The 22,167-nt window shown below is 51.6% G+C and overlaps 1 protein-coding gene across 3 annotated transcripts in view; it reads left to right on the top strand.

Annotated features, from left to right (window-relative positions):
* Positions 1–90: 90 nt before the first annotated feature.
* Positions 91–22,167, top strand: part of SUPT5H (SPT5 homolog, DSIF elongation factor subunit) — a 25,600-nt gene continuing 3,523 nt past the window's right edge. The window contains exons 1-25 of one of the 3 annotated variants that reach the window (XM_049620896.1): positions 91–192; positions 449–526; positions 4,951–5,116; positions 8,608–8,673; positions 9,211–9,222; positions 9,714–9,783; positions 9,912–9,980; positions 10,079–10,144; positions 10,391–10,421; positions 10,773–10,841; positions 13,971–14,222; positions 15,354–15,443; positions 15,559–15,629; positions 17,141–17,246; positions 17,462–17,555; positions 17,647–17,783; positions 18,194–18,349; positions 18,449–18,595; positions 19,428–19,574; positions 19,662–19,787; positions 20,627–20,711; positions 21,053–21,172; positions 21,255–21,357; positions 21,440–21,567; positions 21,682–21,787. In XM_049620896.1, the coding sequence (XP_049476853.1) occupies positions 452–526; positions 4,951–5,116; positions 8,608–8,673; positions 9,211–9,222; positions 9,714–9,783; positions 9,912–9,980; positions 10,079–10,144; positions 10,391–10,421; positions 10,773–10,841; positions 13,971–14,222; positions 15,354–15,443; positions 15,559–15,629; positions 17,141–17,246; positions 17,462–17,555; positions 17,647–17,783; positions 18,194–18,349; positions 18,449–18,595; positions 19,428–19,574; positions 19,662–19,787; positions 20,627–20,711; positions 21,053–21,172; positions 21,255–21,357; positions 21,440–21,567; positions 21,682–21,787 (2,492 nt within the window). In that variant the 5' untranslated portion in view covers positions 91–192; positions 449–451. The remainder of the gene's footprint in view (positions 193–448; positions 527–4,950; positions 5,117–8,607; positions 8,674–9,210; positions 9,223–9,713; positions 9,784–9,911; positions 9,981–10,078; positions 10,145–10,390; positions 10,422–10,772; positions 10,842–13,970; positions 14,223–15,353; positions 15,444–15,558; positions 15,630–17,140; positions 17,247–17,461; positions 17,556–17,646; positions 17,784–18,193; positions 18,350–18,448; positions 18,596–19,427; positions 19,575–19,661; positions 19,788–20,626; positions 20,712–21,052; positions 21,173–21,254; positions 21,358–21,439; positions 21,568–21,681; positions 21,788–22,167) is intronic. The other 2 variants (XM_049620897.1, XM_049620898.1) reach the window with 2 other exon arrangements.

Here is a 22,167-nt window from a genome sequence, read left to right as displayed (position 1 = left end):
CTCAACATTGAGCCGGATCTGCCACTTTCAAGATGGCGTCCTGGAAGTGCGTCGCCGGGGACAAGCCCCGGAAATCTCGCGTTATGCGAGGTCGACGCGTAGGTTCTCGCGAGAGGGCACATCAGTCCCTGCCAGGCGTCGTGTGAACAGCTGCTGGTACCGAAGGTTGAGGTGGTACCGGAGCGGTGAGGGGTGGGTAGGACGCCGTGGTGGCAGGACCGGGGGTCGCCGGGGCATAGGGAGGCTTTAGAGACCGGATTCCGGGACACGGAAGGTATAGCAGATAGCTTAAGGGGTAGCCTTTCGGGTTCACCCTTGCCAGAACCAGGCTGCCGGAAGTGCGCTGAGGGATTTTTTTTTTCTCTCCGGGAACCGGCGGGGAAACCGAGGCAGGGGTGGGGCTGCTGTTTGGGGGACGCACTGAGGCCGTCTTTTCCTGCAAGAGCAGAAGATGTCGGACAGTGAGGACAGCAACTTCTCCGAGGAGGAGGACAGCGAGCGCAGCAGTGACGGCGAGGAGGCCGAGGTGTGTGGCTGGGACGTTGTGGGGAGGCATTGAGCCTGGGGACAGGACTGGGACAGAAAGGCTCCTGTGGGAGCTCGGAGGGTATCAGAACGAGCTCTGGCCTCTGGGAGCCTCCAGATTGTTGGTAGTGACAGAGAAGTAGGCAAGCCTAAGTCAAGCAGAAGGACAGGTGCGAGAGGCCAGGGATGCTCCAAATACAGTGAAATAACACGTGATGTGTTTAATTTTTTAAATGTTTATTCATTTTTAAGAGAGAGAGAGAGAGCGAGCATGAGCTAGGGAGGGGCAGAAAGAGGGAGACACACAATCTGAAGCAGGCTCCGGCTCCGGGCTGTCAGCACAGAGCCTGACGCGGGGCTCAAACTCATGAACCATCGGATCATGACATGCGCAGAAATCAGAGGCTTAGCCGACTGAGCAAACCAGGAGCCCGACAGGTGATGTGTTTAAAGGACCTGGCATGTAGGAAGCACCCACTGTTAGCTTTTATTTTGGAGTATGCACGGTCATTTCAGAAATATATTTTTAGTGCCTACTGTGTACTAGGCACACTTTTTTGCCCTTGGGCTGCACTAGTAAAACATTTTGAAAGTCTTTGCCCCTGTGAACATAAACAAACGTGACTGATGTGTGTATCATTTAGTAAAGCAGAAAGTACTTTGGAGAAGAGCAGGGAAGGGGAATAGGGAGCCTTGGGTCAGTTTTAAATAGGGTGAGTCTGAGAGAGTGATATTTGAAAAAAAGATGTGTTGGAGGTGAGAAAGTGAGTCATGTGTGGAAGAAAAGTGTTCCAGTAAGGGGGGAACAGCAAGTGCCAAGTTGGGAGCATGTCTGCGTGTTCAAAAAGTAACAAGGAGTCAAGTTTGGCTGGATCAGAGTGAGCGCCACAAGAAAGTGACGGGAGCCAGATCATATAGGATCTTGAAGCCTCTGGTGAGGGATTTGTCCTGATTGAGTGCGACAGAGTCTTGAGGTTTTGAGCAAAGAAGGGATGTGATCTAATGCTTTAAAAGGATCACTGTTTCAGGAATCAAATAAACATTTCCTGGGACATAACTGACTTTAAATAGTCTCCTTTTAGCTATTTTCCTTGTCTATTTATTTCTAACTTATTTATTGAGCAAATGAATGTTTGAGCATCTATAACTTTGTTCCAGGTTCTTCCTAGGTGTTGGAGAGAATAGAACAAGGCAAATTTTTGCTTTCAGGGAGTTTACACTTAGTAGGCAACAGTTACAAACTAACAGAGATGACTGGATGATTATAGATGTCTCCTTTAACCTACAGAAACATAAATCAGTTTTTTTAAAGGTAGTTGCCAACACTTGCAAGGGCGATTTCATGTAAAAATCATGATTTTTCTGCTTTTCTGGGAAAATTAGAGGAGCCAGCAAGCAGCTCTTTGCTCAAGAAGTGGCAGCCTGCTTTAAAATGGGGAATTTTCTCCAATTCCTGGGATATATCAGTTGCCATTTATCATGATGCCTGCCTTGTGGCAGAAGATTTAGGTGAAAGGAAGTTTTCCTTTACTTGTGTCCTAGGAAACATCAGGTAGATGGAGAGTGCCATGGGTTTCCTTTGAGCTGCCCCATTTATTTTTGTTCTCTGCTTGCCCTCGGTAGGCATTTGATTGTCAATTCTTGTGCCCTGTGGGGAGTCCTCAGCTTCCAGTGAAGAGTTGGAAGAGTCAGGAAGCCATGGTGGGGGTGAGGCAAATGGCAGGATGCTAGGAAGGGTTTTTGCTTCGAGCAGCAGTACTGGGTTCTTGGTCTCCCTGACTCATGGCTTCAAGGCACTTTGCTTGTGGTTAAAGCCTGGTGGTAATGAGGCCAGGATCCCTGGGTCCTTTTCCTGGCTGGGACATCTGGTTTGCTCTGTGCAAATCTCACTTCCCCAACACCACACCAGGCTCTTGACTCGCCTGCTCACTTGTCTCCCGTCACTAGATGAGGCAGGAGGACAGTGAGAGGCCAGCTAGAGATAGGACTGGATAGGCTTTTTGGATAGCCAAAGGTTAGCATGGTCCTTGAAGGACCAGGTCCTGTGGATAGAAGGTTGGGATGGCAGATGATGAGCCACTGTTGGGGGAGTCAGCGGTTTCCCCATTCTCAGCCACAGTAACCTGCACATTCATTCATTCATTCATTCAGCAAGTGTTCCTATCAGGCTGGGATCACAGGCTCCTTCATGGAGCTCTCTGTCCTGGAGGGGAGATAGTTTTATAAACCAGCGGTTACTTCAGGGGATGCTGAGGACAGACAGTGTAAGAGCACGTTCCAGCCCCAAGATAACACAAATAGTAATGGGAGCTCTTTTCCTCAGGGATCAGGGAGCCAGGTTTGGAAAGAAGGCTTTGCTGGGACTGAGCCAGGGGAATGAAGACAGGGTTCCTTGAAATCAGGCTACTCAGAGTAGTTTGAGTTGTTAAAAGGCGGGACATCGTGGATGAGTCAGGAGTATGTACTAAACAAATGTTTAAGTTGTCTTCTGTTCCCATCCCTGAACTGGGTAATGTTGGGGACCCAGCAATGCCTGAGATAGCCTGAGAGAGCTCACGGTGGTCGGGGCTGTGATGGAGGAAGCTCAGAGGATGTGCCTGACTTTGCTGGGGCAGGGGGTAGGCATGACTTCCTAGAAGGGGGAGTATTTTGATTGAAGTATGAGTGAGAGGCAAAAGAACGTTTTTGGTTTTTTTTGCAGAGGACCAGCACGGATGATACTAGCACTGAGAGAGCATGGAACGAGTGGTTCAGTGTGGCTGGGACCTAGCACTTGGGAGGGGGAGCCCGAAGAGGCAGGATAAGAAGGAGAGGCAGTAGCAGAGTGTGTGCTTCTTGTCTAAGCTGTTAAGCAGCTGGTTCTTTACCTGGGGGAGTGGGGAGCCCTGGCCCTGTTTTAAGCAGGGGACCAAATGATCAGTTTCATATTTTAGATCATAATTTTTGGATGTTTTTATTTATTTTTGAGAGGTGGGGAGGGGCAGAGAGAGAGGGAGACACAGAATCCGAAGCAGGCTCCAGGCTCTGAGCTGTCAGCACAGAGCCCGACACGGGGCTCAAACTTGTGAACCGTGCGATCATGACCTGAGCCGAAGTCAGACGCTTAACCAACTGAGCCACCCAGGCGCCCCTGTTTTGCTTTTATCTTTATGGTTACTTTTTACTTGTAGCAAGCTAACTTTAAAAATGTTTTTGTTTCTGAAATATTCCAAAGTTTGGAAAAGTTTCTTTGTTAAGTTAAATAAAAACATGAGTGAATTTAAAATACCAAATAAACAGGTTGAACTGATGTGAACTTGGCAAGAAGACGTGAAGTTAGTGCGGAAAAGATTGAAGTTTGGGGAATACTGTTTTGTCTGGGTCATTTCCTTTTGTGACTGGTTTGGAGGCCAAGAGACCAGAAAGGAGGCTGGGCAAGGGGCTAGGTTTTAGAGGGCAGTGATCTGGCCTAGGCTAGGGCTGTAGGGATGGGGGAGAAGGGACAGCTTGGAGGGACAATGTTCCAAAAGCAGAAATGTCAAGAGTTTGGTGCCCGATGAGAGCTAGAGGGAGCCAGCACAGGTCTAGGGGAAGACGTTGAGGTCAGTGTGGGACACGGTGGGCGTGAAGGGTTCAGAAGACAACTAAGGGAGGCATCTGTGGAGGCTGCTGACATATGGGGGGCCTCTAGTTCTGGAAGAAAGTGGGGAGCTGGAGACAGATGAGGTATCACCTGCAGAGACAGGAACTGGGACTGGAAGGTAAAGTGGCCCAGTGGGAGAGTGTATGCAGGGAGAAGCAGAGCGGGCCCCTGGCTGAACCCTGGGGACTGAAGCCAGCACTTGAGGGGTGAGAGAGGAAGAGGGGACTGCAGAGGGGCAGCCAGAGAAGTTGGAGAAAAGCCGGGAGAATGTGATGTGACAGATATCAAGGGAAGAGCATTTCTTTAGGGAGGGAGTAGACAGTGGTGTGAAGTGTCTCGTACGTAACAACTGAAGATTGTCCTCGGAATTAGCAACAAGAGGCAGGCGATGACCTTGGGGAGCAGTGTAGACTGGAACCGGAGATCTAGGAATCATAGTCACAGAGAGGCCCACCAGCTGAGGGAGTGGATGAGGCGGCCTGGGGAGTTGTAGAGTGGAAAGAGACGAGGGCCAAGGACCGCCCTCATGGAGCTACAACATTTACGGGCCAGGTGGAGGCTAGCAAGGAGGTCTAGTGGAGCAGGGAGTGTGGGTCAGCTCCCAGGTATTGGTTGACTGGGTGGCAGTGCTATCACTGAGGTAGGATGGCTCCCAGAGAGGCTGGGGTGGAAGGGAGGGCATGCAGAGCAGAGGGGCTTATGACTAGCCAGCCAGAATTAAGGTCAGACCTGGGGTTGGGGAGCTTGGTATCTGGATTTTGGGGTACAGAACCCTGGTGCCCCAACCTTTTGTAACCCTGCAGGTAGAAGAAGAGCGGCGGAGTGTAGCAGGCAGCGAGAAGGAGGAAGAGCCTGAGGAAGAAGAGGAGGAGGAAGAGGAGGAAGAATACGATGAAGAAGAGGAAGAGGAAGATGATGACAGGCCTCCCAAGAAACCCCGCCATGGCGGCTTCATTCTGGACGAGGCTGGTATGTCACAGGGCTGGCAGGTGCTGAGCGTTGGCCGGGCTTGTACCTTCGGTTCTATTTCTTGAATGAGTTTTTCCAAAACGTTTTTTTTTTTTTTTTTTTTGGTAAATGTCGAACACACACGGTAGGAGGATAGTGTATGGAACCTCCATGTCCCGTCACCTCGTGTCAACACTTAACACCTTAGTACCGATCGTTTTGCTTCTTCCTCTTCATTCCTGCCCACTATTGGATGATGTGGCAAATCCCAAATACATGATTTTACCCCCAAATATTTCTTTGTATATTCCCCAAACATCAATCCTTTTAAAACAGTTACAGTAGTATTATCATCCTTTAAAAAACTGAAGTCTGTGCTTCTCGTGGGAAGCTGAGACGACCTCGATGTAGGCAGGACAGGGTGGTGGAGGCCTGTTGGCCTGGGTCCCTTGTGGCCTGGCTCTGCTCTCTTCTCCATGCGGCCCTGGGTGAGTTGCTGTTTGGTTTCTCAAAGAAAGTTTCCTCAGCAACGTATGGCACTTAAGTGCTCATGCTGTCATCATCCTCATCCTTGAAACACCCGTTTGTTTCCCAATGGCCGCATAGTATTTTTTCCATAATCTGTTTTATGTAACCAATCTCTTGTTGGACATTGGAGTTCGCGTTTTTCGTTATTACAAGCAGCACTGCTGGGAACACTCTCATACGTGTTTAGACTCATAGACACAAGGTATTGCCTAGACCAGGGGTTCTTAACCTTTTTTGTGCTGTGGCTTCTTTGGTGTCTGGTGAAGTCTGTGGGCCCCTTCTTAGAACTGTGTTCTGAAGTGCTTAAGGAAAAAATACATAGGATTCCAGAGAGAACAATTATACTGAAACACGGTACCTAAATACTCAAAGAACATGTGTGTTTCGTTAGGAATGCGCTGAAATAACAAGATTTAGTGGAGGGTCTGATAAGAATCTAATTTTGAAGTAGCAATGAGTGCAAATGATATTTTGAGATATCTTCAGCTGTATAACGTGCCATGAAAATATCAGAGTTCACTGCTAACATTGCCGTGATTTGCTTCCATCGTTCGTAATTGATGTAAATACTAAATTTCAGTTAGACATTAGTGAAAATGAAGATGTAATATTTTTAAGTTTTTTTATTTTGAGGGAGAGAGAGAAAGAAGGATGAGTGGGGGAGGGGCAGAGAGAGGGGGACAGAGGATCCAAAGTGGGCTCTGAGCTATCAGCACAGAGCCTGACGTGGGGCTCAAACTCATGAACCGTGAGATCATGACCTGAGCCAAAGTTGGACGCTTAACCAACTGAGCCACCCAGGTGCCCCGAAGATGTGGTATTTTATCTGACATGGACCCTGAAGATTTTTTATGTGGCAAATCCGTATAGGTCATATTACTGGGCAAAGGGAATGTGTATGATTTGAAAGCCTTTTGATGTCTGTGGCCGAATACTGGCCCCTGAAAAGATCATACCAGATACTCCCTCCAGCCATACTCAACAGTGCCTGTTCCCCACATGCATGTAAGGGAGAGCTACTTGGAATGCCATCCTCCCTTTCTTAGGACCCTCTTACCTGAGGGAAAACCAGGGAGCAGAGGGGCAGGAAATGCTCAGAACACTCCTGTTCTTGGAGAGCTTTGGCCCTTTTCCTAACAGCTGAGGGAAGCGAGTCCTTTCTTAGAGAAAAGATCTTAGGTAGCAGAAGTGCCCAGATCAAGAGAATGGATAACATGCCGTGTGACATGGACGTGGACTGCTGGGGACAGCCATGTGTTTTCTGGGGTGTCATTGGGCACTGCCTGTGGCAAGGCTATGTGGCAGGGCCCATTGGTATTTAACATGCAGGGACCCTTTGATCCAGCAGTTCTTTTTTAGGAGTTCATCTGACAGTTAAACTCGAATAGGTGCATAAAGATATGAGGCCAAAGATAGTTGCTGCAGTCCTGTTTGCAGTTGTAAGTGTTCGGTGATCTAAATGTCCGTTGATGGTAATAGCCTGGTAAAATGAGTTATGAGGCAGATAGTCGGATAATAGTAAATGAAGCATGTGCTGCTATGAAAGAGTTCCAAGGTAGTATCATTGCTTAGAAAAAGCAGAAGGTACAGAACAGTGTGCTAAAAAGTTGCATTGGAAAAAAAAAAAAAATGGGGCAGGTAGTGGGGAGGTTATATGCATTTCTTCTTTAAGTACAGATTATTTCTAGACAAGAAACTGGTCATAGAGTTGCCATTGGTAAAGGGGACTGAGCTAGGGTTAGAAATGGGAGGGAGACTTACCTGTACCCATACATCCTCTGAACGCTTTGCATTTTTCATCACGTACAGATACCACTTTTCAGTTTTTAGTGTAACATTGGCTACATACAAAAGAGGGTATGTAATGTAGTGAAGAGATTAGGTGCATGGTCCCCGAAGCCAGATTGTTTGTCAGGTACTAGCTGAGAGTCTGGGCCAGTGAAGCCACCTCTCTGGGCCTCAGAGCCCTCACTGTAAAATCAGAACGGTGGTGTTACCTCCTTCAGGGTCACCAGGAGGATTAATGAGGAATCTGTGGCAAGAACTCACAACAGAGCAGGGCATACGGTACACTCGGTAAGCAATAGTGTTATAAACCGAAGGGAACAATAAACAAAACCAACAGATCACGAATTGTGTCTTTAATGGGGCTCTGGCTGTCTCGGTTGGTTGAGTGTCTGACTTCAGCTTAGTTGGTGATCTCGCTGTTCACGAGTTGGGGCCCCACATCTGGCTCTGTGCTGACAGCTCAGAGCCTGGAGCCTGCTTTGGATTCTGTGTTTCCCTTTCTCTCTGCCCCTCCCCTGCTCATGCTGTGTGTGTCTCTCTCAAAAATAAATGTTAAAAAAAATTTGTTTAAACTATATATTGGTTTTGATAGTTTGGAGGGAACTTTTCTGCTTGCTTAATTTGATCTGATCTTTTTTCTTTTGAGAGAGAGAGTGTGTGAATGTGTGCGAGTGAGTACGAGGGAAGGACAAAGAGAGGGAGAGAAAATCCCAGCATAGAGCCTGACACGGGGCTCGAACCCACGAACTGTGAGATCATGACCTAAGCCAAAATCAAGAGTTGGATGCTTAACCGACTGAGCCACCCAGCACCCCATCTGATTTTTTTTTTTTCAAGTTTATTTTTTATTTTTACGCCCAGCATGGGGATTGAACTCACGACTCCAAGATCAGGAGTTACGTGTTCTACTCACTGAGCCAGCCAGGCGCCCCTGATCTGATTTTTGAAATGGGCTCCTGGATGGGGTTAGGGGAGGGATGGCTTTTAGAGCCAGGTTGCAGCGAGGAGACTCGATCCTGCGGCTCGGAACAGCTCCAGGGCAGCAGGTGAGAGCCTCACCTGTCTAGCCCTGAGTCCTGATCTGCAGGGTGGATTTTCGTAGTGCCTGTCCCCCCAGAGATGTTTCCTGGGAACCACTGTCGCGAAGTCACCTTTGCTGCAGCTGCCTCCCTGACCACGTGGCTTTCTTGTTGCAGATGTGGACGATGAGTATGAGGATGAGGACCAGTGGGAGGACGGAGCAGAGGACATTTTAGAGAAAGGTGTGTGTGGGCCCCACCTCTGCAAGCCCACTTTGGGGTCTTGGGTCTTGAGAGCCCATCCCCAACCCCCATGCCCTGCACCACCCCAACTCCCACCCTCCTCACCTCGCTTCTTTCTGTCGTTGCCAGAGAGACCAGCTCTGTACCCTTTTCCTTTTAGGCCCATGAGTTGGGGGGTGGGGGTTGTGGGTGGTGGGGGTTGTGGGAAGAGGACTCTGGGGTCCCAGGGCCCCCGGGAATCCCTTATGGGGGTTGTAGGGTGGGTGGGCTCTGTCCCAAGATAACCCCCCACTTCCTGGGCCAGTGCCCCCACTTCCCTGTTATTTTCCGTTTTGTGCGCCTCATACATTTCGGCTTCTCCCCCAACCACCTGGTGCCTGGCCTTTACTTTTGATTTTCAACCTTCCTGTGTCCCTCCCTTCCCCTTCCCCCAACCCATTGGTTGATTTCGCTGCTATAATTTGGCTCATACTTTGTCTGCCCTCGCCCACCACCACCACCACCACCACCACCACCACCTCCTCTTCCTCCAAGTAGAAGAGATTGAAGGTAAGAATCTGAAAACTATGATTTCCCGACCTTCCTCCCATATCCTGACATCTCCTTCCTGCCCACAGTACCCTCCTTCCACCCCTGACCCCTGTCTGGCCCTGGGGGCTCTGACTCACATAGGGTCCAGAGTTCAGGGGGTTCTGAGGCCAGGTATCCAGCCGTCGGCCTGGGGAAGCGTGTGTGTTTATGTATGCGTGTGAGCGTTGTGGCAGCAGGGATAAGTGGTGGGGGGTGGAGTTCAGGGCATACTTAATGGCTGTGAGATGGGGAACGGCTGGATGTCCCCACCTGTTGGACCCTGTCCCCAAGTCTTCTTCATGAGAAGCAAGATGCTGAGCAGGACAGAGTAGAGGGTGAGGGTTGGGGGTTCCTCAGTGAGGTATCTCCTGCCCCAGGGCCCAGCTCCGGCCCTCTCAGCCCCCATCACTTCCTCCACGCCCTTGCCCTTCACCTCCCCTTACTTACCCCATCTGCTCATTTTTTCGCAGCCTCCAACATCGATAATGTCGTCCTGGATGAAGACCGTTCTGGGGCTCGCCGCCTACAAAACCTCTGGAGGTAAGCGGCGGGGGGTGGGGGTGGGTGAAAGGGTGAGACTGGCTTCCAGGGGGGGACTTGGGAGCAAGTCAGCCCACCCTCCTCTCCACAGCCTTTCATTCATGTTTACTTTCCCCTTCACACCCCAGGGACCAGCGAGAGGAAGAACTGGGCGAGTACTACATGAAGAAATATGCCAAGTCGTCTGTGGGAGAGACGTAAGGGCATGGGGTGGGGGCACGTGGTCCCTTCTCGGGAAGGGTCAGGCTTCTGACAGAGCATCACCCCTCCTTCCCAATTGCTGTCCTCTCTCCAGGGTGTATGGAGGATCTGATGAGCTCTCTGATGACATCACTCAGCAGCAGCTGCTTCCGGGAGTCAAGTAAGGGGGTTGGGATGGACGGGCTGAGATGGGGGAATCTTGTATTGGGGTGATGTGCCTATGCAGACACAGAGTGGTGGATAGTGGGAACAGGTGGCATGTTGGCGCTTGCCCTCTTCTGCTTCTGGAAGGAGGGATGGAGGAGGAGAGGGTGTGGAGGGAGAGCAAGAAAGATGGGTGTGGGGATTCGGGTCTTTCGTGATGAGGCCATTTCCCTGAAGGGTTTCCTTTTCTTCTCCTATCTAGGGATCCAAATCTGTGGACTGTCAAATGTAAGGTGTGTGCTCCAGGATGCAGGGGAATGGGGGAAATGACCTCGTCAGGGAGAGCTCCCAGCTTTCTGTCCTGGGTCTCCTTGGCATACCAGTCTCTTAGTCCTGTCTCTGCTTCTTCATCCCCCGGCCCCTGGCCCCTCCTCACTCCTCCGTCACTTAATTCACTGTCTCCTACCTTTGTCTTTCTTACCGTCCATTCCTCTTTCTCTGTATCTGTCCATCTTTTTTGTTCCTCTCTCTCTTCCATTTTATCTTTCTTGCCTGATTACTCTGCATTGCTGTTGTCTTCTGTCCCCTTATCTGTGTCCATCCTTCACCTTGTCATCTCCATCTGAAGTCTGTCTCTCTTCCAGATTGGGGAGGAACGGGCCACGGCCATTTCCTTGATGCGCAAGTTCATTGCCTACCAGTTCACAGACACGGTAAGTCAGATAGGCAGGCACCTGGGAAATGAGATAACAGAGCAAAAGCCCAGAGGGAGGGACAGTATAGGTTCAAGGGTACCAGGTGCTTCTTACGGTCAACAGCATTGTCCGTTACGTGAGCTGCTTTAGCTAGAAAACAACCACTCCCTGGATTGAAGCATTCTTCTGTGCCTGACAGAGGTATTGTCTTCGTTCTTTCTGCATTCCTAACAGGGTTCAGCAGCCCCCTGTAGCCCTCCAGAAGTCAGCCTTTAGCTTCCTTTTTTGCTTGTTTTAAACATCTTTTTTTTTTTTGATAATGTTTATGGTGGGGGGGGGGGGAGTGGGGGAGGGGCCCAGAGAGAGAAAGAGACATAGAATCTGAAGCAGGCTCCAGGCTCTGAGCTGTCAGCACAGAGCCTGAAGCAGGGCTTGAACTCACAGACCATGTGATCATGACCTGAGTGGAAGTTGGACGCTTAACCGACTGAGCCACCCAGGCACCCCAGCCTTTAGCTTCCTGAACCTTTTCTGCCTGAGTGAGTTTTGCCTGTTCACCAGCCCTGTTGGGCAGCTGTCCCCCTTTTACTGTTTGGGAGGAGTCCTGGGATAGGACAGTGTGGCTGAGTGTGTCAGGGGACAGGCCTGTCAGGGGGAGAATTCCTTCCTTCCTTCCTTCTTCCGTGCAGTTTTCACACATCTGCCGAACCCTTCCCGTGGTCAGGTCTCTGCACTGGGAGATGCTGAGGATACAGCAGTGACTATGCCAGGGCTGGTCCTGTCCCTTCAGGGCTCACTCACAACACACAAAGCATGAAGGTGCTGCTTTAAGTTCACAGATCTTTCTTGGGGCACCTGGGTAGGCTCAGTGGGTTAAGTGGCTGACTTCTGCTCAGGTCATGATCTCACATTTCGTGAGATTGAGCCCCACGTCAGGCTCTGTGCTGACAGCTCAGAGCCTGGAGCCTGCTTCCGATTCTGTGTCTCCTCTCTCTGATCCTCCTCCCCGTTTGTCTCTCTTAAAAATAAACATTAAGTTCACAGATATTTCTTTAGACAGCTGGAGTTTGAATCCTGTCCCTGCTGCTTCCTACCTCTGACCTTGTTCAGGCTGCTTCCCCTTTCTGGGTGCCTTGCTTGCTCCTCAGCATTGCTAGGATTAAGTAGCTTTGGACATGTCCAGCTTTCATCTGGGACTTGGCCTGCAGCTTGTGTTCAGTAAATATAGTTATTGTCAGAGGTATAATTGTCAGTTTTGGAACAAGGGCAAACCCAATGAAAGGTACGCTCAAAATTCATGAAACATGGGGCTACGGCTGACTCTGTGCTAGCCGGTAATGTTCTTACTTAATATAGTCCGTGTCGGGCTGAGTACATTGCTTGTACCTGCTGAAGCAGTGGGTGTATGTCAGTGGGCCCAAGTGGACAGTTGGATTTGCAAATCATTTCAAGTGTACTCAGACCTCAGTCATGTGTCCTGGGCAAAATTCTGGTGATCACTTGAGTTATGACTGATTATTATTTTTAATGACCAGAATAGTACATGTGTATTGTAGAAGCCCAAATCTCCCAAATGGGACTTCTCCTAAGTCCCATTTTTCAGAAGGAATTCTTGTTGGTTTATGTCTTTCCAGATCATCGTCTGCACGTTGAAAACTTTGCCCTGTTTTTAAAACAAAATGGCGTTATGCCGTACATGTGTTATTCTGCAGTGAGCTTTTTGCCAAGACCTTAATTATCTTTCCATGCCCAGTAAATACAAGATTGTTTCCATTTTTTGGTATCACAGGCAATGCTGAAACAAATGAGTAGTTTTTTTTTTTTTTAACTGAGATATAACTCACATAACATAAAATTCAAGGTCATGGTGTATGATCCTTCCGATATGTTGCTGGATCCAGTTCTATTTAATTGGAGATACTGTACTTACATCTGTGTTCATAAGCAATATTGAACTGTAGTTTCTTAAAGATGTCTGTTTTTAGTGTCAGGTTAATACTGGATCTACAGAATGAGATGGAAAATGTTACCTCCTCTTCTAAAAAGAGTTTGTGAAGGATCAGTGTTGCTAAAATGTTGGATAGTGAGGTGCCTGGGTGGTTCAGTCAGTTAAGCATCAACTCAGGTCTTGATTTCAGGGTTGTGAGTTCAAGCCCCATGTTGGGCTCCGTGCTGGGTGTAAGATGTTGGGTAGAATTCACCAGTGAGACTGTCTAGTCCTGACACTGTGTGTGTGGGGGGGGGGGCGGGTATTTTTCCATTACTAATTCAATATCTTCTTGTAGGTCCATTCAGGTGTTGTATTTCTTTTTGAGTCAGTTTTGGTAGTTTCTGTTTTTCTACGGGAAATGTTCATTTCTTTGAGGTGATCTTATCTGTCGGTGTGCACTTATTTGTAGTATTGTTTTGTAACCCTGTAAGATTGGTAGCAATGTCCTTTCTTTTTGAGTCTTTAGCAACTTGAGTCTTTTGTCTTTTTCTGGGTCAGTCTAGCTATAGGTTTGTCAAATTTGTTAATCTTTTCAAAGAACGAGCTTTTGTTTTGATGGACTTCTCTATTCTCCCTCTTTTACTTGTTTCCATTCTGATCTTTATTATTTCTTTCCTTCTGCTTGTTTTGTGTGTAGTTTTCTTTCCTTTTCTAGTTTCTTCTGTTGGGTTTTGCCTCGTGTACCTTGAGGTTCTGTTGTTACATTCATGTATGTCTGTAATTCTGACATCTTGAATGATTGACCCTTTTAGCATTCTAGGATGCCCTTGTTTGTCTCCAGTGACAGGTTTTGTCTTAAAGCGCGTTCTGTTTGCTTTTAGTGTCATTGTTCCATTTCTCTTCACTCTTGTTGCTTTTTACACATAGTGCGTGTTGGCTACCTGTCTGTGTCACTACATAGAGATTCATTCCTTTTTAAGCGGTACACTATATTTCACAGAACATTTGTGACACAACAAATCCCTTTTGGGGGCATTTACAAATTTGCAGTCTTGTTTTTTGCTGTAATCAATAACCCTGCAGTGGACATCCTTATCCCTGGGGTCGTTGCACACACTGGGGGATGAATTCCTAGAAGAGAGAGCACTGTAGTGGCGGCCATTGCCATTAGTTGCAGTCGCGTCTCACTGTTTCCCTCTGCTGGCGTGGCCCCACAGCCCCTGCAGATTAAGTCAGTGGTGGCACCAGAGCACGTGAAGGGCTACATCTACGTGGAGGCCTATAAGCAGACGCACGTGAAGCAGGCCATCGAGGGCGTGGGCAACCTGCGGCTTGGCTACTGGAACCAGCAGATGGTGCCCATCAAGGAAATGACAGATGTGCTCAAAGTCGTAAAGGAGGTGGCCAACCTGAAGCCGAAGTCCTGGGTCCGCCTCAAGAGGGGCATCTATAAGGACGACATCGCCCAGGTGCCGGGGGTGGGGATATGGCAGGGTGGCTGAGGGGCCAGGGCCTGTGTTCACGCCCCTGCTCCCCTGTTCTGTCCTCCTCCCTTTTCCTTTTGTCATTCCCAGCCCTTTCCTAGTGCAGAGGGCAGATTAGGTGATGCAGAGCCTAGATTTTGTTGGGAGCCCACATCCAGGGGAATGGATGAGCATCTCCTGTGAGAGTTCAAAACACAGTAAAGATCTGAAGGCGGTGAGCGAGGGGGCTTTGTGGAAATCTTAGGGAAGAGTGTTGCAGCGGAAGGAACAGCATGTGAACAGGGCTGCCCCGGCTGAAGCAGAGTGTGTGAGGGTGAGAGTGGCCGGGAGTGGGCTTAGGGAGGGGACTGCACCTGTGGCCTGTCGTAAGGCTTTGGCTTCTTCCGGAGTGAGGTGGAGGGACACAGTGTGATGTGGATTTTAATAGGATTACTCTGGGAGCTTCATCGAGGATAGACTCCTCGTTCTCAAGCAGGGACAGTGTGGTCCCTTTTCTTGGTTCTGTCAACTGAGCGGGGAGTTGCTCTAGCATCTAGTGGATAGAGGCCGGGGATGCTGCTAGCACCCTACAGTGTAGGGGACAGCCCCCCACAACAAAGAAGGACCTGGCTGCCAAACCCCAGACTGGACCAGATGGGGCTACAGAGACCAGCGAGGGGACTGTGCCACCATAGTCCTGGGTTGCCCAGGGTTGTAGGAGAGAGGAGGGGGACGAGGTCAGAGGGGGGACGAGGGGTTTAGAAGGCAGAGCCCATGGGAGTTGCTAACACACTGGAGATGGGCGGAAGAGTAGGGAGGGAGTCCAGAACAATTGCCAGTTCGTGTGCCAGACCAGAAGGAATAATGGAGTAGGAGAAGGCTGGCAGGGAGCAGGTGTGGGGGGGTGACTAAGGTTAGTTGTGGTTGCACTAGGTTTGAGGGGCCTTTTAGACATCCGAGGAGAGATGGACAGTCTGCTTCGGGGTTGAGGGGAAACAGGACAGAGAGAACTTGGGGGATTGTCATCAGTGTGATTTCTTTCCCATCACCCCCTGTCCCTGCCACCTCCATGCCCTTCCTGTGTCTGGGGTTAGAGAGGGAGGGCCAGGGCCCTCCTGACCACCCCCATCTCCTCAGGTGGATTATGTGGAGCCCAGCCAAAACACCATCTCCTTGAAGATGATCCCACGCATCGACTATGACCGCATCAAGGCCCGTATGAGCTTGGTACGAGGGGGCACGCCGCTACTCACGGGTGGGCGGATGCCTGATCCTTTGATCCTTGCGGGTAGCTGGGCCCTCCTCCTTCACCCTTCCCACCCGTGCCACCTTTCCTCCACAGAAAGACTGGTTTGCCAAAAGGAAGAAGTTTAAGCGACCTCCACAGAGGCTGTTTGATGCTGAGAAGATCAGGTGCATGTCCTTGGGGACTGGCTGGGCTGGGTCCCCACAGCTGTGATGTAGAGTGCCTTCTGCAGGTTCCCCCCATAGGAGTGGGTCCCCCGACCCACCCATGGTCTACTTTATGAGTGGTTAGCCTGCCAGCAGTGCCTCAGCCAAGTTACTTAACATCCCTGGACCTCTGTTTCCTGTGCTGTAAAGAACAACACCTGCCTGCTGGGACTGTAGGGAGAATCAAATGACTTAATAAGCGTGTGGACCTAGAATAGCACTTGACTCCTAGTAAGTGTGATTAGTGGTATCACACGCTGAAATGGGAGTTCTCGACATGTCAGGCCTTACAAGGTCTCTTTCACTGATCTTCTGGTGCCTGGGCACCTGAGGTGGGAGTACAGAGCCCTTCCCATTAGGATGTGTCCCTCACCCTCCCCAGCTGGAGGGAGCTCTGGAGCTCTGCCCAGTAACCCCAGCATTTCAGGGCTAGCCAGAGGGCTCCTGATGGGAAAGGCAGGAGAGGAGGGGGAGAAACAAGAGGTGCAGTGACCCTTTGCCACTGGTCCTGTTCTAGAACCCACTGTGAGCCGCCAGCCTGTTTTCAGTTCTGTTAAAGGGGGATTACAGAACTCCTTTTGAACTGCATCCCAGGACTTGGCTAATACTTCACATGCCTAGATTGGACCCACTCATCCCACTGCTGTCCACTTGACTGGACCTCCTTTTACTGAGTGCCCTGACCCGGCCTGTAGAGCTTGTTTGGGCCTCCACCAAACTCAGCACTTGAGTGAGAAGTGGATTGAGTGAGTGGCAGGGGGAGCTCAGCCTGCTCGCCTATGCTCCCTTTTTTGAGAGTGGGGTGGGCTTTCCCTCCTCTCTCTAGAAGCGTGGGCAGGGACAGAGTGTTCTCCTGCCCCACAGGCAGGGCCAGTAGAGTTAAGGCACAGGTTTGGGAGTCCCACCACCCCCCACATTTGAGTCCTGACTCAGACCACTCTACCTGGGAGATGTGCTCATGCGAGCCTCACTCCCTCACTTCGCTAGGAAACATAGGTCATATTAGTGATGTCCTAGGCTTTGGGGAGGAGTTGTGGAGGTGTGTGGCCAGGGCAGGTGCAGACCAGGCCTCCGTGCATGTGAAGGTTTGGCGTGGTTCAACACTTTGTCCAGCTAATGTTCACCGTGTGCCTCTGGGGTGCGAGATGCTCGCTGCTCTAGGGGACATAGCAGTGAGTGAAAAACTGCTCTTTGGGAGTTGCCATTGGTCAGGGAGACGGATCAAACGGTGGCTCATTTTCAGAGGGTGATGTGGGCTGTGGCGAACAATAAAGCAGGGGAGAGAGAGCAGCAGAGTGCAGGGAAGAGCCTTTCAGCTTCGGATGGGTTGCTTGACCAGCAGGGCGCGGCGGAACGGGACGGGTCAGTCGTCTTGTGATCCTCTTCCCCCGTCGCCAGCAGAGGAGCCTGAGATTCACTGAGACTCTCTTCTTCATCCCCCTTCTAATCTTCTCTTTCCCCCAAAATCCCAGGTCCCTGGGCGGCGATGTTGCCTCTGATGGTGACTTCCTCATCTTCGAGGGGAACCGTTACAGCCGGAAGGGCTTTCTGTTCAAGAGCTTTGCCATGTCTGCTGTGGTGAGGGTCCTGGAGGGCCTCTTGCTTATGACGGTGGGGAGCAGGGAGGGCAAGCTTTCTCTCCCTCCTTCAGTCCAGGCCCCAGAGTGGTGGGTTATCTGGATCTGTGCTGGAGTGCCTTCCAAATCAGGAGTATCCCCAGGGCAGTCACTCTACCTCTCCAGCCCGTTGAGCTGGGCTGTGACACTGACCTTTCTCCTCTCTCCTTGTCTCAGATCACGGAGGGTGTGAAGCCCACACTCTCTGAGCTGGAGAAGTTTGAGGACCAGCCGGAGGGCATTGACCTTGAGGTGGTGACTGAGAGCACAGGTATTTGGTCCCTGTCAGTAACTCAGCCCAAAGAAGAGGGGGTGGCTCTTGGCAGGCAGCTCCCAAGTCAGCCCTGCATCTGTCCCTGTAGGGAAGGAGCGGGAACACAACTTCCAGCCTGGGGACAATGTGGAGGTGTGTGAGGGCGAGCTCATCAACCTGCAGGGCAAGATCCTCAGCGTGGATGGCAACAAGATCACCATCATGCCCAAGCACGAGGACCTCAAGGTGGGTACCGTACTGCCCATACTTGTGGATAATCTAAGATGGCTACCTGGTTTTCGTTTGCTTTAAGGGCGTGTACGTCTGTCTGAGGGTTTGTCCAGGCTACCATGATGTGTCTGGGGTGAGGCTGTCTCCAGCTAGGTCTGAGGAAGAGTGTCTAGTCTGGCATTCTACGTCTTGGGGACAGGCTTTGTGTGTGTGGAGTAAAGGGGTATCCTGACTAATACCTTGAGTCTGAGGTCAGCTGTCTCCAGGGCAGGTGGCCTAAAGGATCTGTGGTTGGGTGGTGTGAGCCTGGGTGGGTTTTGGCAGGAGTCTTTTCTGAGGACGTGAGTGGCTTCTGGAGATGGGGAAGCAGGTGGGTTGTGGTGGCTTCCCTTCCCGTGCTCAGTGTCCCCACACCCAATCCCCAGGACATGTTGGAGTTCCCGGCCCAGGAACTTCGGAAGTACTTTAAGATGGGGGACCACGTGAAGGTGATTGCTGGCCGATTTGAGGGTGACACAGGCCTCATTGTGCGAGTGGAGGAGAACTTTGTTATTCTGTTCTCTGACCTCACCATGCATGAGGTAGGTGGGGGGGGGGGGGGGGGGGGGAGCATGCCAGAACAGAGACCCAGGCCGATGAGCCACCAGGACCCTGCTTCACCCGCTTTCCATTTCCCACAGCTGAAGGTGCTCCCCCGGGACCTGCAGCTCTGCTCAGAGACGGCATCGGGTGTGGATGTGGGGGGCCAGCATGAATGGGGGGAGCTGGTGCAGCTAGACCCCCAGACCGTGGGTGTCATCGTGCGGCTGGAGCGGGAGACCTTCCAGGTGTGTGTGTGGCGGGGCTTCCGTGTAGGGGTCTTGCTCTCCCTCGAGCTCCTCATCCTGGGAGGTGGCTAAGAACCCAGACTGCTCTGGGTGGCAGATCTGGCTCTGTGAGCCATGGTTGGCTGTGTGGTGTTGGACAAGTGACCTATTGTTTACCCTCTCTGTGCCTATTTTGTATCCTCTAAGATGGAGATAATGGTAGCATCTACTGTAATAATTGTGATTGAAGCCCTGAGATCAAATATGTAGACCCAGGTGCTTGCTCAGGGGCTGGGTGTGGCGGGTGCCCTCCTCGCCTTCACCCCTACCTGGTGATGGGAGAGTCAGAGCCTAATGCTTAGGACCCTGGACTCTGGAATTATATCTTGGCCCTGTTATTCCATGCCGTGTGACCCTGGGCTAGTGACTTGCCCTCTCTGGGCCTGAGATTCCCTTTGTGTAAAATGGGAATCATGACAGCATTCATCTCAGAGGGAAGTTTTGAGGCTTCAGTGAAATCTTGTGTGAAGAATTTAGCATGGAGCCTGGCACAGAATGATGGGTAGACATCAGCTATTATGTTAATATCTACTCTACCCATTCCTCAGGTTCCTCAGTCAGGATGGAGTCTCCTCCTGAAGGGTGTTTTGGAATGATTGGGAACATTTTTGTTTGATCCAGTGCCTACAGGGTGGTGCCCTGAGACTGTGTGCCCCGGGGCCGGGGAATCTAGACTTCCTGCAGAACTTGGGACAACCTCCCACAAGGAAGGATCGTCCCACTTTAGGAAAGTCCTGCTCCACGTCACCCCTTTCTACTCTCACCCCTCAGCATCCCTCCCCTCCCTCCATAGGTACTGAACATGTATGGGAAGGTGGTGACTGTCAGGCACCAGGCTGTGACCCGGAAGAAGGACAACCGCTTTGCCGTGGCCCTGGACTCAGAACAGAATAACATCCACGTGAAAGACATCGTGAAGGTCATTGACGGCCCCCACTCAGTGAGTATAAGCTCCTGCCCATCGGCCACGCCTGAAATTGCCGGGGTGCGGCCTGGCCACAAGAGTGATCATCCTTTCCTCATCCAGGGCCGGGAGGGCGAAATTCGCCATCTCTTCCGCAGCTTCGCCTTCCTGCATTGCAAGAAACTGGTGGAGAATGGGGGCATGTTTGTCTGCAAGACCCGCCACCTCGTCCTGGCGGGGGGCTCGAAGGTGAGGTGGGTGTGGTGGCGCCCTGGCTCAGCTCCCCGGCCTTCCCTGGCCCTGGGAGCGCCAACAGTGGGCTCGTGGAGGATTAGGATGGCGGATGTCAGTGTCGGGTCCTTGCCAGAGTTTATTGGGATTCAGAGCTTTTCACCAAATCATTCACCCACTTGGTTTTATTGTGCACCTGTTGGGTCTCTGACACTGGAGGTACGACAGCGAGCAAGATGCAAATTTCTGTCCTAGAGCTGCTAGAAGACAGACAGATAAACACAGCACAGTGTGAAGTGACACTATGAGAAAAGGCACTACGAAAAAAAAGTAAAACAGGACTGGGAAATAGAGAATAATGGGAGCTGCTGATTTAGATGGAGAAGGTTAAGGAAAGGTTTCCTTGAGGTGACACATGAGCAGAGACCTGAATGAAGGAACGCAGAGCTCTGTGACTAGCTCAAGGGAACAGCAGACGCAGAGGTCCTAGGACTTGTAGGAAAGCTGTATAGAACCACGTATCAGAAGGGAAATCGGGCCCAGGATCTGGGTAGCTGGGACCAGGAGGTGATTTCCTTATGGTCCTGAAGGTGGGGTGATGAATTCTCCCAGCTATGCAGGGTTATAAAGTCCTGGCCAGGAGAGGACCAGGCCTCTTGATTGACAGGCCCACAGTGGTGTTGGGGTGACAGTTTTCTCAAAGGGAAGTGGAGGCATTGTCACCAGAAGGAGAGAGGGATAGCTGCTAGGCCAGTTCAGGCAGGAACTGTTCCCAAATGGAGGCAGGCAGTGGCATGGGGGCCAGGAGCCGGTCCTCCAGGCCCTGCCTGCTGATTGACATCCTGTCCCTTTCCTAGCCCCGAGATGTGACCAACTTCACAGTGGGTGGCTTTGCCCCTATGAGTCCCCGGATCAGCAGCCCCATGCACCCCAGCGCTGGAGGTGAGGGGAAGTTGGGCGGGGATGTGTCTGGGGGATGGAGGAGGGAGGTTATTCAGCCCATACTTCCTGAGTGCCTGCTCGGCTGGCCTGGCCCCTGATGGGGCTCCGAGCCCATGAAGACCAGGACCCTCCCCCGTCACTGCTCCTGGTGGCAGCCGGCAGTGGTCACAGCTGTGCCCGAGCTCTGGTGCAGGCCACCCAGAGGAAGCTTCTAAACCAGTGTGGGTGTGTGGGGGAGTCAAGCAGGTGAAGAAGGGGCTTGAGGTTGCTCTGTCTGTGGACGCAGCATGGGAGGGGAGGGCATGGCCCTGGGGACTGGTGATCTTCTCCTTTCTCCCCAGGTCAGCGTGGTGGCTTTGGCAGCCCCGGTGGCGGCAGCGGCGGCATGAGCAGGGGCCGAGGGCGGAGAGACAACGAACTCATAGGCCAGACTGTGCGCATCTCCCAAGGGCCCTACAAAGGTGAGCTTTGAGGCCATTTGGAGGCCTGGGGAGGGGCATGGTAGAGAACCCTACCCAGCCTGACCTCCTGCCTCCTCACCAGGCTACATCGGTGTGGTGAAGGATGCCACGGAGTCCACGGCCCGCGTGGAGCTGCACTCCACCTGCCAGACCATCTCTGTGGACCGTCAGCGGCTCACTACGGTGTACGGGCTGGGCTGGGGCAGGAGGGGGGTTGTTGGGTGGTGAGAGGGTCCTTCTCACCCGTCTAGTTCTCTGCGTCCACAGGGGCTCACGGCGCCCAGGTGGCATGACCTCAACCTATGGGCGGACACCCATGTATGGCTCCCAGACGCCCATGTATGGCTCTGGCTCCCGCACACCCATGTATGGCTCTCAGACACCTCTCCAGGATGGTGAGTGTGCCCAGGGGACAGGGATGAGGGGCGATGTGGGGGAGCTGCAGATAGGACAGAGCTGACAGGACAGAGCTGACAGACAGACACACCTCTCCTACTCTCCCATTTCAGGCAGCCGTACCCCGCATTACGGTTCCCAGACACCTTTGCATGACGGCAGCCGCACTCCTGCTCAGAGTGGTGCTTGGGACCCCAACAACCCTAACACGCCATCACGGTGAGAACTGGGGTGGAGGACAGGGTTCCCTGAGTCTGCATGTATGGGTGGTTATGCTGGGTGTCTGCGGGATAGAGGGGTCTGTGTGGCCCTCCCTGAATTCTCTGCTCCTAGCCCCAGGCTGGTCACGTGCCAAGGGCAGGTGGGGCTGGGCTGGCGATAAAATGGTCTCTCCAGTCCCCACCATAGTAGTAGGCTGTGGTTAAGACTTGGGCTTGGAGAGGCGCTTGGGTGACTCAAGTCAGTTCGGCATCTGATAGTTGATTTCAGTTCAGGTCATGATCTCAACAGTTGTGAAATTGAGCCCTGAGTCAGGCTCAGTGGGGAACCTGCTTGGGATTCTCTCTCTTTCCCTCCCTGCTCCCGTGGCGGGGGGGGGG

The sequence above is a fragment of the Panthera uncia genome (genome assembly GCF_023721935.1).
Source record: "Panthera uncia isolate 11264 chromosome E2 unlocalized genomic scaffold, Puncia_PCG_1.0 HiC_scaffold_19, whole genome shotgun sequence".
NCBI classification, from domain to species: Eukaryota; Metazoa; Chordata; class Mammalia; order Carnivora; family Felidae; genus Panthera; species Panthera uncia.
Note: the sequence above shows the minus strand (reverse complement) of the source record. Positions and strands in the feature narration are given on the sequence as shown.